Genomic DNA, 15,795 nt, shown 5'->3' on the forward strand with positions numbered 1-15,795 from the left:
ATAGGATAAACCCAAGTGTATCGGGAATAATCATCAATCAATGTAACAAAATACTTATAGCCTGCCGCAGTAGGTAGAGTAACAGGGCCCCAAACATCAGAATAAACAATATGAAATGGAAGTTCAGATCTTTTATTTCTTAGGTAAAGAGCTTCTACAATCGTCATCTACTCGAAGTTGCTCGTGGCTTGTTGATTCATATGAATGTGTCGAAACAGTTCTGGATGGATGCAGTATTGTTTGCGACATATATCATCTATCGCATGCCCTCTCGGCTACTAGAGTATAAGGCCCCACATCAACTCCTATTCCCTACAGCCCCGCTGTCCACCATTCCGATGCGTGTCTTTGGGTGTCGTTGTTTTGTCCACAACCTATCACCTACTCGTGGTAAACTTGACCCTTGGGCTATTCCTTGTGTTTTTCTTGGTTACCCCTCATCTCAAAAGGGGTATCGTTGCTATGATCCCATTGCCCGTAAGTACTATGTTTCCATTGATGTCTCCTTTGAGAGTCAACCGTTCTTCTCGGTTTCTCCGCAGGGGGAGAGTAGGGTTGAGGAGAAACTGGCGATGACTCAGATTCAACTACCTCCTTTACCCGATCCCCCTCCGTTCTGGGTTTTCCATGGAGATCCTAGCATGCATCTTTAGTGTGTCGTGTCTTCTGGCTGTGAGTGCACCAAAGCTTGCTTTTATCTTTTGTTTTTTTCTGAGTGTCGCCCCTTTTAAAACCACCTCCGACATTTGTATCTGAATTTCCCCGTACCGCTAGGGTAACTGACTCCCCTTCTACACCATTCATCACACTTCTTCTGCTTTCTTCTGACTGCACCAAGGCATACACCTCCTAGACTGATGGCAAGTCTTTACTATCCAAGATCTGTACCCTGATGGACTCATATGACTGATTCAGCTCTAGGAGAAAGGCAAACACACGTTGCTGTGATACAAGTGACTTATAGGCTTTTGCATCTTCATCACACTTCCAATTCACATTCTGATAGTGATCAAGTTCTTTCCATATTGATGTCAAATCAGAATAGTACATCGAGAGACTCCTCTCCCCCTGCTTGCAAGTAGAAGATTCTACTTGTAGTTGATATATCTTGGCATTGTGTCTCTGTTCTGAATAAGTGGACTTTGCTTGTTCCCATATCTCACAAGCAGTTTCAGCCCACATAAAGGTCTTCCTTACTTGTGGCAGCATTGAAACCAAGAGCCAAGACATCACCATACTGTTCTCTTGGTCCCACCTATTATGTTCAGCACTTCCATACTTCGGTTCCTTTACTCTCCCATTGATGTATCCTATTCGCCCCTAGCAGTGATGTAGAGTTTTATCCCCCTAGACCACTCAAGGTAATTCAGACCATCAAAGGGAATGACAGCCATGGGAAAGCTCATATCCATTCCCCCACTCACTCCATTGTGGCTCCCTGAGATTTCTGAAGTAGCAGAATTCTCAATCGACATGGTCAAGCAGTTACTCAGTCCCACACACTGGATTTAGGACCCCTCCTTACTCCACAAAGCAATGCTCCACTCAGTTCACACCCACACACTAGACCTGCCTATCAGAATTCTAGAATGTCTAATAGCCACTAATCAGCAGGAGAGATCCTTCTTGCTTATAGTCAACTCAAACCATTGAGAAGACAGGTCAGCATTGACCTACAGTTGTCTTAACACATCAACAGGATCACACCATCCAAGACAACTAGGGTTACACAGGTTCGATAGCATTCAGCCGCCCCAGATTCATAGGGTTTTCACTCGGCCCATGATCAAGGAGTGTAAAGAGGAGAAAAATAGAGGAAGAACTGTACCATTCGTAGCTATTCTGTAGTCCCGAATCAGATTTCCTTTCTGCTAGCCTGTTCCACTAATCAGTAGGGTTGATCGATCTTCTCTTGACAGTAGGGTTGATCGGTCTGCTCTCTTTTAACCAGTATTCCTGCTCTGATACCATCTTGACAGTGTAGCCGGCCAGAGATAGGTGGAAGAGGAGAGAAGAGAAGAGAAGAGAAAAGAAAAGAGAGAGTTTGCAATGCAACAGTGCTGGCGGTGCCGGTGTTTATTTAATATATATAGGGCGACGGAAATAACAAGGGAAAAGACCCTTGTGCCCCTGAGTACAATAACAGACATAACAAAAATAAAAAACGAAATAAAAAAACACTTTAATTAGACAAACAGGCCCTAACAACTGCAACTAAGTTATTCTAACATTATTCCAACATAACCATTATAAGACACTACTCTGTTTGGACCCCAGATGTCCGAATGGACTAAAGAAAAAGGACTCGATGTACGACCATCAACTCTAGGACTAAAGGAGACACGATGATGTTTCCCAAACTAACACAACTCACAATTTAAATTAAAAAGACAACTCAACGATGGAACACACAACTGAAGAGCTCTAAGAGATGGATGGCCAAGTCTGTAGTGCCACTAATGAGGGGAGAGAGATGACTGAAGAGCTATTGCCGAACCACCTCCATCAAGATAATACAGTCCACCAGCTTCATGCCCTCCACCAATCTTCATCCCCGTCTAGAGATCCTGAAACACATAAGAGGAAGGGTAAAAAGTTATTGAGCAATTAAGAGACTTAGTCAATTTACTAACAGACATCAGGTTAAAGGGAAACTTGGGAACATATAAAATTGAGGAGAGGGATAATGAGTTTATGTCAACATTACCAACACCACGTATGGCTGATGTAGAACCATTGGCAAGAGTAACAAATTGGGAAGTGGAGGATGGAGAAATGGATGAAAACACACATGGAGTTCTAGTCATATGATTAGAAGCTCTAGAATCTATAATCCAACGGGAAGGTGTGGATGCCATACAAGCCGTAACTGTGTGTGCAAGTGTAGCCATGTTCTGTTGAGATGTACCCTGAATGAACCACTCATACTCATCCTGTGAAACACTCACCATCTCTTTTCTAGAAGCATCTGTAGCTGTAGTGGGGATCTGATCAGTAACTTGAGAGTCTTGTCTTGAGCTACCACCATTTATAGCTACATGATTTGCCCAGGTTGAAGGTGGACCACGTAGATCATAGAAAAAGTTGATAGTATGTCCCTCCATACCACAATGAGTACACCTTCTCTAAGTATTACCACGTCCCCTACCACAGGCTCCCCGAGTCTTGTCCTCCAACACGACCACCACCACGATTATACATGCCACCACCACTACCCCGACCATGTTGACCTCCTCTACCACCACGACCTCGCCCTCTCGTAACTGCAAATGCAGACCTATCTGACATAGTGGAAGTCTCTGTGGGTCCAACTGAAATCCTTCGAAGACGAGCAAACACTTCCTCAAGAGAGGGAAGAGTAGATCCACTTAGTATCTGTGCCCTTACGGGTACATACTCAGACTTCAGCCCTAGAGTCCTCAAGACTTTGATTCCCTTGTTGCAGATTGAAGTACTCTTGGTACAGTTGGTAAACCCTAGTAGTGTTATTTTGTCTATAATATAGTTACCTTGCATGATCCCAGACTTCCTTGGCTGTATCTAAAAACATGAAGTTCACACTAATTTTGGACTCCATGCTGTTCCATAGCCAAGTAATAATTTGAGCATCCTCCTGCTCCCATTCATCATATCCCAGAGAATCAATTGGGGGTTTATCTTCCCTCAAATGTTTCACTTTATTTTTGGCTTTCAAGAAAACTTCAACAGACTTAGCCCAAGGGACATAATTCTCACCATTCAGTTTTATAGAGGTCATCTGCACATTCAGATGACTGCACAAGAAAACAATGGGAAGCTGTACCACTAAATTGTTACTCTACTGCCCTAATGAATCATCACACTCCACACAAATGACTGAACACCACTAGGGTTCCTAGTACCAGGTTTCAGCAACAACACTCACAACTATTCACCACTGTTTCAGCAACAATATTCACAACTGTTCACCACTCTTAGCAACATCACTACTGTTGCCTGTCTACTGTCAGTACTAGAAACCCTCACAACACACCTCACGAATAGGATATTCAGTTCTGCAACATATAAAAAAAACTTCCTACATACCACAACTTAGCAACAGCACTGTCACCATCACAAAACCAGCCCTCTTTGAATTGCCGAGTAGAGGGTTTTCTACCAACCACACAAAACCACAACGATTGCATTCATTGGAGGTATGGAAACCCCCCGAAGGAGAAAACGACCAGTCCTTTTCTTTCTTTCTGGAAAACTCTCCAAGTATCAATGAGAATTCTGCAAAACCCTAGAAAGGAATGCGCAGAACAGAGAGAAAAGGAGATGACTGATCTGAACTGATTGTCGTGGCTCTGATACCATGATAAAACTCAGACTAGATGTTGTATAAGTTCAGATCAGAAGAAAGAGGAGAAGAGAGAGAAGAAGGAGACGAAGGAGAAGAAGGAGAAAAGGTCACAGCTGAACTAGAGAGAAAAATTCAAATCCCTCTAGTCGGCCCTTCTTTTATTTATACTCTTCTAAGATATACAAGAATTACCATTGTGCCCTCACTTAAGTGAGAGCCACATCAGCTGAACAATACATATATAACTAAACATAAAAGGACTATACTACCCTTGTACAGCCGGCTCTAACAAAGTGTGCCTTCCCTATGTTGCCTCTAATATGCAGCTTGCTGGCCTCTTTACCAAAGCAGTTACAAAGAATAAGTTAGAGACAGACTTATGCAAGTTGGGAATGACCAATATCTATTCCTAACTTGAGGAGGGGGAGTGTGGAGAAATAGTGCAGTAAATTAGTTACTATAGTTTCTATTAGCTTATTATTATGTTTTTAGTGGCTGTTATATTGCTTTTAGAGTTACTTGGGCGGCAGTGGTATTTATGTTTCTGTACTAATTGAGAGAGTGGATGGCAGACATAGAAGACTTATTAGCTGCACCTTCTTCTATTCTTCTCCTCTTCTCCCCTGCTTTCTTCAATTCTTTTTCCCTTTTCTTTCTTTTGTTTCTTGCTGAAACTACATCAGAACACAGGCCGACTATGAACAGATCACCCAACTTGTTCTTTGTGGTTCATTGAGTCTATATCTGAATTATGATTATATTCTGTTAGAGTAACAAGAAAAGCATGGAGCAAGAAAGGGCTTGATCAATTTTCTTTAAGTTGTTTCTTTTTCAGACTGGCATTCATATCACTTCACCAATCTTGTTGTCTATAAAAAAGAGAGTGAAAGCTAAACTACTGTAGCCGAAGTAGCAGAAATGAGAAGAAGAAGAAGAGATGCTGGAATGTCAAACTGTACTAGCCAGTCGACCGTGTTATTATTTATATTTGAATGTAGTACAAGATACAAGAAATTACTGGAATGCCCCTGATTAGAAATGGGACACCCAATAACTTAAAACATTAAATAGGTTTAGGCCCATTAACACAGGCCCAGTTATAGGATAACTTGAACTTAAGTATGGGCTAATAAGAACTCTTATCAGCCGAATACTCATATAAAGAGACATCATTCAACATTCTAACGCTCCCCCTCAAGCTAAGCATGGATATCAATCATGTTTAGCTTGCCAAGTATGTCCCTGAACTTTGTTGTTGCCAGCCCTTTAGTCAATACATCTGCAATTTGCATCTCTGATGGAGTATAAGGCACACAAAGTTCTCCTGAAACAATTCTCTCTCTGACAAAGTGTCGATCAATTCCAATATGTTTTGTCCTGTCATGCTGCACGGGATTGTTGGCAATATTAATAGCAACTTTATTATCACAATACAGCCTGAGAGGACCCTCAGCCTTAATACCAAGCTCATTAAGAAGAGTTCTGAGCCATAAAAGTTCAGCTACCCCGTGTGCCATAGCTCGGTATTCTGCTTCTACACTTGATCTAGCCACAACATTCTGCTTCTTACTGCGCCATGCGACCAGGTTCCCTCCCACAAATGTACAATATCCTGAAGTTGATTTTGTCTCCCACAGAACCAGTCCAATCTGCATCAGTATAAGCTTCAATTTCAATTCTATTGTTTTTCCTGAAGAGAATTCCCTTTCTTGGGCAAGTCTTCAAGTACCTAAGAATCCTTTCAACTGCTTTCATATGAGGGATCTTTGGAGAGTGCATAAATTGACTGACAACATGCACAACATAAGCAATATCTGGCCGAGTGAGGGATAAGTATATCAGCTTCCCTACCAATTTTTGGTATCTCTCTCTATCACAGTAGTCCTCCCCTACCGATTTCTGCAGGCCATGAGTCTGTTCTATTGGAGTATTTGTTGGCCTGCACCCCATCATGCCTGTTTCCTCTAGGAGGTCAAGAACATACTTTCGCTGACATATGTAGATTCCCTCTCTTGACCTGGCAACTTCAATCCCAAGAAAATATCTCAAATGACCCAAGTCTTTGATCTCAAATTCAGAAGCTAGAAACTCCTTCAATCTTTTTATCTCTTCCAAGTCATTCCCGGTAATTACCATATCATCCACATAAACAATGAGTGCAGTAAGTTTGCTATCTTGTCTCCTTATGAACAAGGTATGGTCTGCACCACTCTGAGTGTACCCCACTTTCTTCATGGCCCCACAGAGTCTCTCAAGCCATGCACGGGGAGATTGCTTCAACCCATATAATGATTTTCTTAGTTTGCACACCTTTCTACCAAAGTCATAGCCTGGTGGAGGTTCCATAAATACCTCTTCATGAAGGTCACTGTTTAAGAAGGCATTCTTCACATCCAGCTGATGAAGTTCCCATGAAAAATTTGCTGCTAGTGACAATAGAACCCGAATTGTGTTGAGCTTTGCTATTGGGGCAATGGTTTCTTTGTAGTCAATCCCTTCTTTCTGAGTAAACCCCTTTGCCACAAGTCTGGCCTTGTACCTTTCAATGGACCCGCCCTCCCTGTGCTTTACAATAAACACCCACTTGCACCCAACAATGGTCTTTCCCTCTAGCAGATCCACTAATTCTCAAGTTCTTGCTTTCATTAGGGCTTTCATCTCTTCATTCATATCTTCTTTCCACCTTGGATCAGACACAGCCTCTGAGTACCTAGAAGGAACACGCACAGAGGAAAGAGCAGACACAAAGGAGTGATAGGTAGGAGATAAATGTGAGTAAGAAACAAAATCAGTAATGGGGTGTCGGGTGGTGCAAGAGCGGATAGGCTTACGGAGAGCATTAGGAAGATCCAAATCAGAAGTATGAGAGTTGTATTTACCTTGGATTGTAGAGACAGATTGATCCGAGTCCAACTGGTTGCTGTCATGAGGTTGAGGGCCCCTTTTTCTTCTGTTGTATGTAAGTATCTCTTTTTGTTGCCTACTGGAGCCTTCAGGAACATCTACAGCATCAGGAGAGGTAACCGACACAGTAAGAGCCTCACTGGGTTGACCCGGAGTGCCACAACAAGGAGTAGGAGGAGAGGATGGAAGACCCGAGGCAGATAGGGGAACAAAAAGGAAGGAGAATGAGAATCCTCTTTCAACCCACTAGTCTCCCCCTGAAGAGGATTCTGAGAAGACTGAAAATAGGGTCGAGACTCAAAGAAGACCACATTTATGGTGACATACTTTCTCTTGGAGACAGGGTCATAACACTTGTAACCCTTTTGTGTATGGGAGTACTCCAAGAATATTCCCTTTGTAGCCTTAGGATCTAGCTTGGTCTTCTTTGGGTCCTTCACATATATGAAACATGTACAACCAAAGACCCGAGGAGGAAGGGGAAAGTCTGGAAGAGTGGGGCACAAAACAGAGAAAGGGGTTTTCATACCCAACACCTTAGATGGCATCCGGTTTATCAGATATGATGTAGAAAGTACAGCTTGAGGCCAGTATTGCTTGGGGACTTCATGCTGGAATAGTAAGGCTCGAGCTGTCTCCAATAGATGTCTATTCTTGCGCTCAGCAACCCCATTCTGCTGAGGAGTATTAGCACAGGATGACTGATGTAGTATGCCAGCATCTTCCATGAATAAGTTCAAGGATTTTTCAAAGTATTCAGCAGCATTGTCTGACCTGAATTGCTTAATCCTCTTATTAAACTGCGTTTCAATCATCCTGCAAAATGCCATGGTTATCCGTAGTACTTCATCCCGTGCTTTTAACAGGTAGATCCATGTGCAACGAGAGTAGTGATCAATAAAATTGATAAAGTACCGGAAGCCATCAAAGGAAACAATGGGTGAAGGGCCTCAGACATCAGAATGAACCAAATCAAAAGGAGCACAAATTTCATTACTGGAAATTGGATACACAGTTCTACATTGTTTTGACATTTGACATGCTTCGCAGGTTAGACTCTGACTTGGAATGCCCTTAAACAATTCGGGAAACAACATTTCTAATGAAGAGAAAGACACATGACCTAGCCTAGCATGCCAAAGATGCAACTTAGCTATTGACTCCACACTCTCTGGACTACTAGCAGCTGATGTTTGTAAGAATGAACCGATGTCTGCATCAAGATAGTAGAGGCCTCCATACTCATGACCGCACCCAATCGTTCTCCTTGTCAGTCTGTCCTGGAAGACACAATGAGTAGGAAAAAAGGTTATACTACAGTTCAAATTTTTGGTAAGTTTTGAAACAGACAAAAGATTTGAGGTAAGACTGGGAACATGTAAAACTGATTTAAGAGAGAGGTCCTTGCTTAGGTCAACCACTCCCTTTCCAGAGATAGTGGAGAAAGACCCGTCAGCAACTCTCATTTTATCCTGACCAGACAACAAATGATATGAAGAGAATAAGGGAAGATATATGTGTCATGTGGTCAGTAGCACCGGAATCAATAACCCAAGAAGTAGAGTCAATAGAGCCAGTGGCACTGAAGGCAGAGGCTGTATCGGATCTGGCAAGAGATGTAGAAGCAAAAGAATTATTTCTTAGACGGGCTAATGCCCTGCTAAGGACCTCTACCTCACTAGCAGTGAAGCCCAAAGTACCAGTTCCAGAGGAATCAAACCTGTCCCATAGGAGAAGACACTGTTGGTGTATTTTGTGAGTTGTCATCATTGTTGCTGGTGACAAGATTCCCACTTGCCATAGGCCTGTTATCTCTAGAAGAAACTTCTCTGGGCATTGAAGACATCTTGACTGCAGCCACTGTGCAGGTGACACTGATTAAGACTAGCCGAAGCAGTTCTGAAGGTTCTAAACCAGTTCTGAAGGAGATTCTGATTAGCCGAAATGATCACAGGAAGTTCTGACAGCACTCGACACTGTTTTAGACTTGCCAAGACTATCACAGTTCTGAAACAGTTCAATTACAGCAGCAAGCAAGGAGTTCCGGGCTGGTAACCGACCTGAAGCTAAGGATTCTCAACTATTGTGCTATGCAGACTCCACTTGAACTTCGAGTACTGCAACTGTAAAGAGAGTGCCCCTCCTTGCGGCCAATACTAGGACTGTTGACATCAGTCCTCAACTAGGGTTCACAGTGCTGAACAATCTGGAGCTGGCAGCTCCCTAGGTAATCTCACAGCAGTGGTGAGGGGTTTCGGACTGATAACCAACCTGAACTTGGAGCTGTTTTCCACTTTTCTATGCTGGTAGAAGTATTCACAGTGCTGGTAGAACACTAGATAGACTTCACTTGGGCTGAACCGAAACTGCAACAGTTCGGGTACAGTAGCAAGTGAACAGTTCGAGGCTGCAACAGTAGCAAGTGAACAGTGCTCTGTAGAAGAGGCTAAGTCTTTGCGAGTCTTGCTGGAGCACCAAAGCTGCAACTGTAGAGGAAGCTCTCCCCCTTTTGGCTAGTGCTAGGACTGCTGAAATCAGTCCTCAACTAGGTCTGTCCTATACAGACCTCTCTTAGTAGCCAAATAGCTACTATTTTCCGGAAATAACCTAGTAGGACATCTACTTCTGGGTCTTACTTCCCTTGAGTCCTACAACCAAGAGAAACCCTAGGTTTGAACTTGCTTTACTCTCTTACACCCTTAGGTCTTCACTGCCGCAACCCAGAAAAGGAAGAGAGAAGATGAAAAGACAGCAAGAGAAGAGAGTGTGCGCCGGCTGAAACCAGGAAGAAGCTAATGCTCTGATACCATGAAAGCTAAACTACTGTAGCCAAAGTAGTAGAAAGGAGAAGAAGAAGAAGAGATGCTGGAATGTCAAACTGTACTAGCCAGTTGACCATGTTATTATTTATATTTGAATGTAGTACAAGATACAAGAAATTACTAGAATGCCCCTGATTAGAGATGGGACACCCAGTAACTTAAAACATTAAACAGGCTTAGGCCCATTAACACAGGCCCAGTTACAGGATAACTTGAACTTAAGTATGGGCTAACAAGAACTCTTATCAGCCGAACACTCATATAAAGAGACATCATTCAACATTCTAACAGAGAGCAAGTTGACATCTACAATTGTCTCTTTGCTTCTCTCCAGCACTTCAAGGATTCTTGCATTCCATTCTTCTCATATTGTCCAAATGAGTGCTATTTGGGTTCCTATTAATGAATTTGACAAGCTCACACCTGCACAAGGGTGAAAATAGCAAGGGATATCAATAAAGTGATATAACTAAGAAATTATTTGGAACACCAATAGTGGGTTTAAAGAGAACATGGAGAAGGGATTCAATAGGGAGCAGCTTACTCAATGTTAAATTCTCATGAGTTTTCCATGGTTGCAAGAACGTCTACAAACTGGTTCTTATATCACCAAGTGTGTTCAGAGGATATTATACCAAACCATTGGCATAACTTGTCTTGAAGCTTATGATACAATGCCATCCTTGGTCTTCCAACCGCCTATCTGGTTTAATGGCATGAAGGTCAAATTGTTTCTTCACACCTTTATTACTAATAAGAAAAAGAAGGTATAGTTAAAAGTATACCCTCACTTAAGATAAGTAAGATTTTACATAACAACAACACTTTGACAGAACTCCCTTTCAAGATGAAGCATAAATGTCTTGCATGTCCAGCTTGTCAAGTGCTTCAAATAACTAAGATTTGCCAATAGATTTTGTCAACACATCAACTAATTAATCATCAATCTTTACAAATAGCAAATGGATCACTTAAACATGTAGCTGCCTTCTCAGTTCTCACAAACAATATGTTGATCAATTTCAATGTGTTTGGTTTAATAATGCTATTACGAGATCATGCGTAGTGCTAATGGTGGCCTTGTTATCATATACAAGCTCATTGGTCCTTCTACAGAACATCCAAATTGTTTGATAAACATCAACCTGAAGCAACTTACAAGCTCCAAGTGCCAAGGCTCTGTATTTTGCTTTATACCAGTGTGAACTTTTTTTTTTGGCTTTGCCATGCAACAAGATATCCTTCAACAAATGTATGAAACCCATCTTCTATTTGTCATTGATCCAAGTCCAGTGTGCATTGGTTTATGCCTCAACTCACATATAACTGTTTTTGAAGAATAGGACTCGCACAACTGTTCTGTGGTCAACCATATATTATTTACTCACCAAAAAGAAACATTTATTATTTGATTTGATTAACTAAATTATTTTCATCTTCCTCTATAGGTTGACCTGTTAATTGGAGAGCCATTTTATTATGGAAATGAAGGGAAGCTTCCATGGGAAAATCTACGCTTTTGGTAAATAATATACACTTTAATGTTTTTTGCATGGTTCCCATTATCTTTGTGAAAACCAGCTGAACTTCATTTTAGTAGGGATGTGCTAATCTTATTGATAGTGACTTATCCCAAGTTATTTGCCTTACTAACCACCTCAATATATCTTTTAAACATATTTGAACTGAAACAAGCACCATAGGAATCTTAATCCATGTTATGTTTATTGCTTACTAAATGTGTATAAAATCATTTATGAATTGAGAAAGAAAAAAAACAGGACAATTGCAACCAAAAGTCCTTATTCTTTTTCTTTCCAGTGACAATAAAACAACTGCATCAATGAAGAAAAGGAAGTAGATACAATCCCTTTAGGAATATCAGAAAGAAGCTAGGGTAAGCTCAAGCCCTTGAAAATGGGCTTAGAAGTACAGCTTTCCCTGCAAGGTGGGCCTGAAAACAACTCCACACCACTCACCTTTTGGAAAGTTTAATGGCACTAAATTGGTGGTTTAATTCATCTTAATGAGGTTCAATATAGGATAACAACCATAGATGATGCTTCTTTGATCTAGTACTAGAGTGTTTGTTGACCTTTAGGCATTTGTATTTGCTCATGTAGTCCAATTTATCTCATTTTGAGAGACCCTGAATGATAAGTCTCTCAAAACACATGGAGAAGGATAAATGGAGCCCTAGATTTTGGGATACAATTGTTTGGTCATGCAGTTTTGAAGTTTAAGAACAAGAGGGCTCCTCCAATGGAGAAAGCACGAGAAAGAACTTTTGAACAGGCTAGGTGATGGAGAAAGCAAGTGAAGATAGAAGTGAAGGACTTCATCACTGAAGAAGCAAGAACAAAGAAGTTAGAGGCATTGAAGTTGTGAGAAGGGGAGAAGCTACATTTTTTTTTGGCGGAAGGAGACCTATAATGGTTCAAGTGTTTCCTAGTAGGGGCTTGCAAGTCATTTAGAGTACAAGAGTGGAGTCTAAAGAGTTATGGAAAGTATTTTGAAGTGGAAACAAGAAACAAAAGGATGGTTTATTACTTTGGCTGTGTTCTTGCAAAACCACAAGGCATTCTTGGAGCTCCCGCTCCCTTTGAATGACTTCCATTTGTAGATTCAAATGAAGGAAGGTTGTATCAGTGTTTAGCATTGGAGCCCTAGCTTGAACTCAATTGCTCTAGGGGAGAATCCTTGGGTGAAATTGTGGGACTTCTTTTCCATCTCTAGGTGAACTCGACATTCCAAAAAAATCACACAGTTGTGTGGTGGGGAGCTTGAATATTGTTGAGCAAGAGAAGAGAAGAGAAAGAGAGGAGAGACGAGAGGACTGACAACCCAAAAGAATACTGCAGGCATGTGCAGTATGTTATTATTTATTCTAGGTTGGTCGTACAACATAAAGTATGAAGAAATTACAAAAGTACCCTTGCGGTTCTAAACATGTGTACAACAACATCTGTCAACACTCCCCCTCAAGTTGGAGCATAGATATCAATCATGCTTAACTTGTCACCGAGATCATGTTGTCTGGAATGGTGTAGCCCTTCTGTAAAGATGTCTGCAAATTGGTTCTTAGAGCTAACATAGGGAGCACATAATTTGCCTATGATGACCTTCTCTTTGATAAAATGCTTGTCAACTTCGATATGTTTTGTTCTATCATGTAGCACTGGGTTAGCAACAATGTTTATAGCTGCTTTGTTATCACAGAATAGAGTCATAGGCTTGTCCACTAGGAAACCCAACTCACTCAATAGATTCTTTATCCACATACCTTCAGCTACTCCGTGAGCCATTGCACGATATTCAGCTTCAGCATTGGATTTAGCCACCACATTTTGCTTTTTACTCATCCATGTAACAAGGTCCCTCCTATAAAGGTGCAGTAGCCACTAGTAGACTTTCTGTCACTTTGAGATCCAGCCCAATCTGCATCTGTATAAACTTCAACTTTCAAATGCCTGTGCCTTTGAAATAACAAGCCAGCACCAGGAAATTTTTTTAGATATCGCAGGATTCTTTTTGCTGCTTCAAGATGAGTGGACCTAGGTGCATGCATGAACTGACTGAGGACACCAACAACATAAACAATGTCTGGACGAGTCATAGAAAGATATAACAATCTCCCTACAAGCCTCTGAAACTGTTTCACATCCTTGAGAGGTTCACCTTGGCTGCCACCTGATTTATGGTTGGGGTCAATGGGAGAGTCAACTGGCTTCACTCCCATCTTTCCAGTGTCCTGAAGTAAATCTAGGACATATTTCCTTTAGGAAATGAAGATACCCCTTTTTGATCGGACAACTTCAATTCCAAGGAAGTATCTGGGAGGTCCTAAATCCTTCACTTCAAACTGAGTGGCAAGGAAACCCTTCAACCTCTGGATTTCATCCTTCCAGTCACCAGTAACAATTATGTCATCCACGTATACTATTAAGGCAACCATTTTACCTTCTCCTCTTTTCACAAACAGTGTGTGATCTGATTGACATTGCTTGTATCCTCTCTACTGAACTGCAACATGGAATCTGCTGAACCAAAAAATCAGGGGGTTGAATCATGTAAACTTCCTCTTCAAGGTCACCATTCAAGAATGCATTCTTGATGTCAAGCTGATGTAGATCCCAATTCAGATTAGCAGCAAGAGATAAAATAACTCTAATGGAGTTCATTTTGGCAACATGGGCAAAAGTTTCTGCATAATCAATTCCGTACACTTGAGTAAACCCCTTTGCCACTAAGCGAGCTTTATACCTCTCCACCGTTCCATCAGCCCTATGCTTGACAGTGAACACCCATTTACATCCAACTGGATCCTTTCCCTTAGGAAGATCTACAAGTTCCCATGTGCCATTTTTATGAAGGGCATTAGTTTCTTCCTTCATGGCATTTGTCCATTCAGGTACTGAAAGAGCTTCTACCACATTCTTGTGGATAGGGACACTGTCAATAGAGGTAAGGAAAGCATGAAATGGGATGTTTAGTGGTGCACAATCTAACACCTTTCCTGTGAGCAATAGGAAGGTCAAGGTCATTAGCAGCAGAGATATCAATTTCAATAGAATCAGGAACATCATTGGGAGCCAAGTTACTTGAGTGGGTATGATCCTCCCCTGAGGAGTTTGATGGCACTAGAGGTGCAACTTCTAGATTCTCCACAGCTCTTGAATTTGGTTGGCCTTTGCGACGACGAAAGAAGACACGAAAAGGCGGAGGATCAAGAAGAGAAGGGAGTTGAACCAGTTTCTCCTCATGCCTACACTCCCCCATAAGGAGAAACAAGAAACAAAGGCTCATCCTCAAAGAAAGAAACATCCATGGAGACAGAATTTCCGAGAAACAGGATCAAAACAACGGTATCCCTTTTGGGTGGAGTAACCAAGGAATATGCAAGGAATAGCACGAGAATCCAATTTCCCACGGGTGGGAGACAGATTTTGGACAAAGCACCAATAACCAAATACACGAGGAGGAATGAGAAGAAGGGGGGGCTTAGGAAAGAGAAGCTGATGTGGGGCTTTGTACTCTAACCAACGAGAGGGCATATACGGTTAATGAGGTTGGTAAAACAAAGAACAACCTCAAGCCAAAAACATTTGGGGACATTCATATGGAGTAGTAAACCCCGAGCCACTTCAAGGAGATGTCGGTTCTTCCGTTCAGCCACACCATTTTGTTGTGGTGTTCGGGCACAAGAGCTACGGTGAAGTGAACCACATGAAGCAAAGAACTCCGTGAGATGACTATGAAAAAACTCTTTCACATTGTCTGTCTGAAAAATTTGGATTTCAGTCTGAAATTGAGTGAAGACCATCCGCTGAAAATCTTGGATAATTTTTGGTACTTCCTCCCTGGTTCGCATAGGATATACCCAAGTATATCTAGAATAATCATCAATGATGGTAATGAAATACTTGTAGCCACTCTCAGATGGTAAAGTAACAGGGCCCCATACATTAGAATAAATAATGTGAAAAGGAAATTCAGATTTACTATTTTTTTGAAGAAAATGAGTTCTACAATGTTTACTTAACTGACACGTTTGACAAGAGAAATCTGAAACGGAATTGACTTAAACAGTTTTGGAAATACAACTTTTAAAGACTCAAAAGACAAATGACCAAGGCGACAATGCCATAAATAAACTTGACTCTTACAGGACTGACTCATAGACTCTGTAACATGAAGATCAGCCTTATTCTCCTCGAGGCCAGATCCTAAATCTCACAATGAGAA

General features: G+C 41.5%; 1 protein-coding gene across 1 annotated transcript in view; it reads left to right on the top strand.

The window, feature by feature from the left end:
• Positions 1-15,795, top strand: part of PRMT7 (protein arginine methyltransferase 7) — a 79,959-nt gene that overhangs the window by 45,146 nt on the left and 19,018 nt on the right. Inside the window, exon 9 of the mRNA XM_088962270.1 lies at positions 11,499-11,572. Within this exon, the coding sequence (XP_088818396.1) occupies positions 11,499-11,572 (74 nt within the window). The remainder of the gene's footprint in view (positions 1-11,498; positions 11,573-15,795) is intronic.

This window comes from Nelumbo lutea, chromosome 1, assembly GCF_056320005.1.
Source record: "Nelumbo lutea isolate HS-2025 chromosome 1, American lotus-T2T, whole genome shotgun sequence".
In the NCBI taxonomy this organism is placed as follows: Eukaryota; Viridiplantae; Streptophyta; class Magnoliopsida; order Proteales; family Nelumbonaceae; genus Nelumbo; species Nelumbo lutea.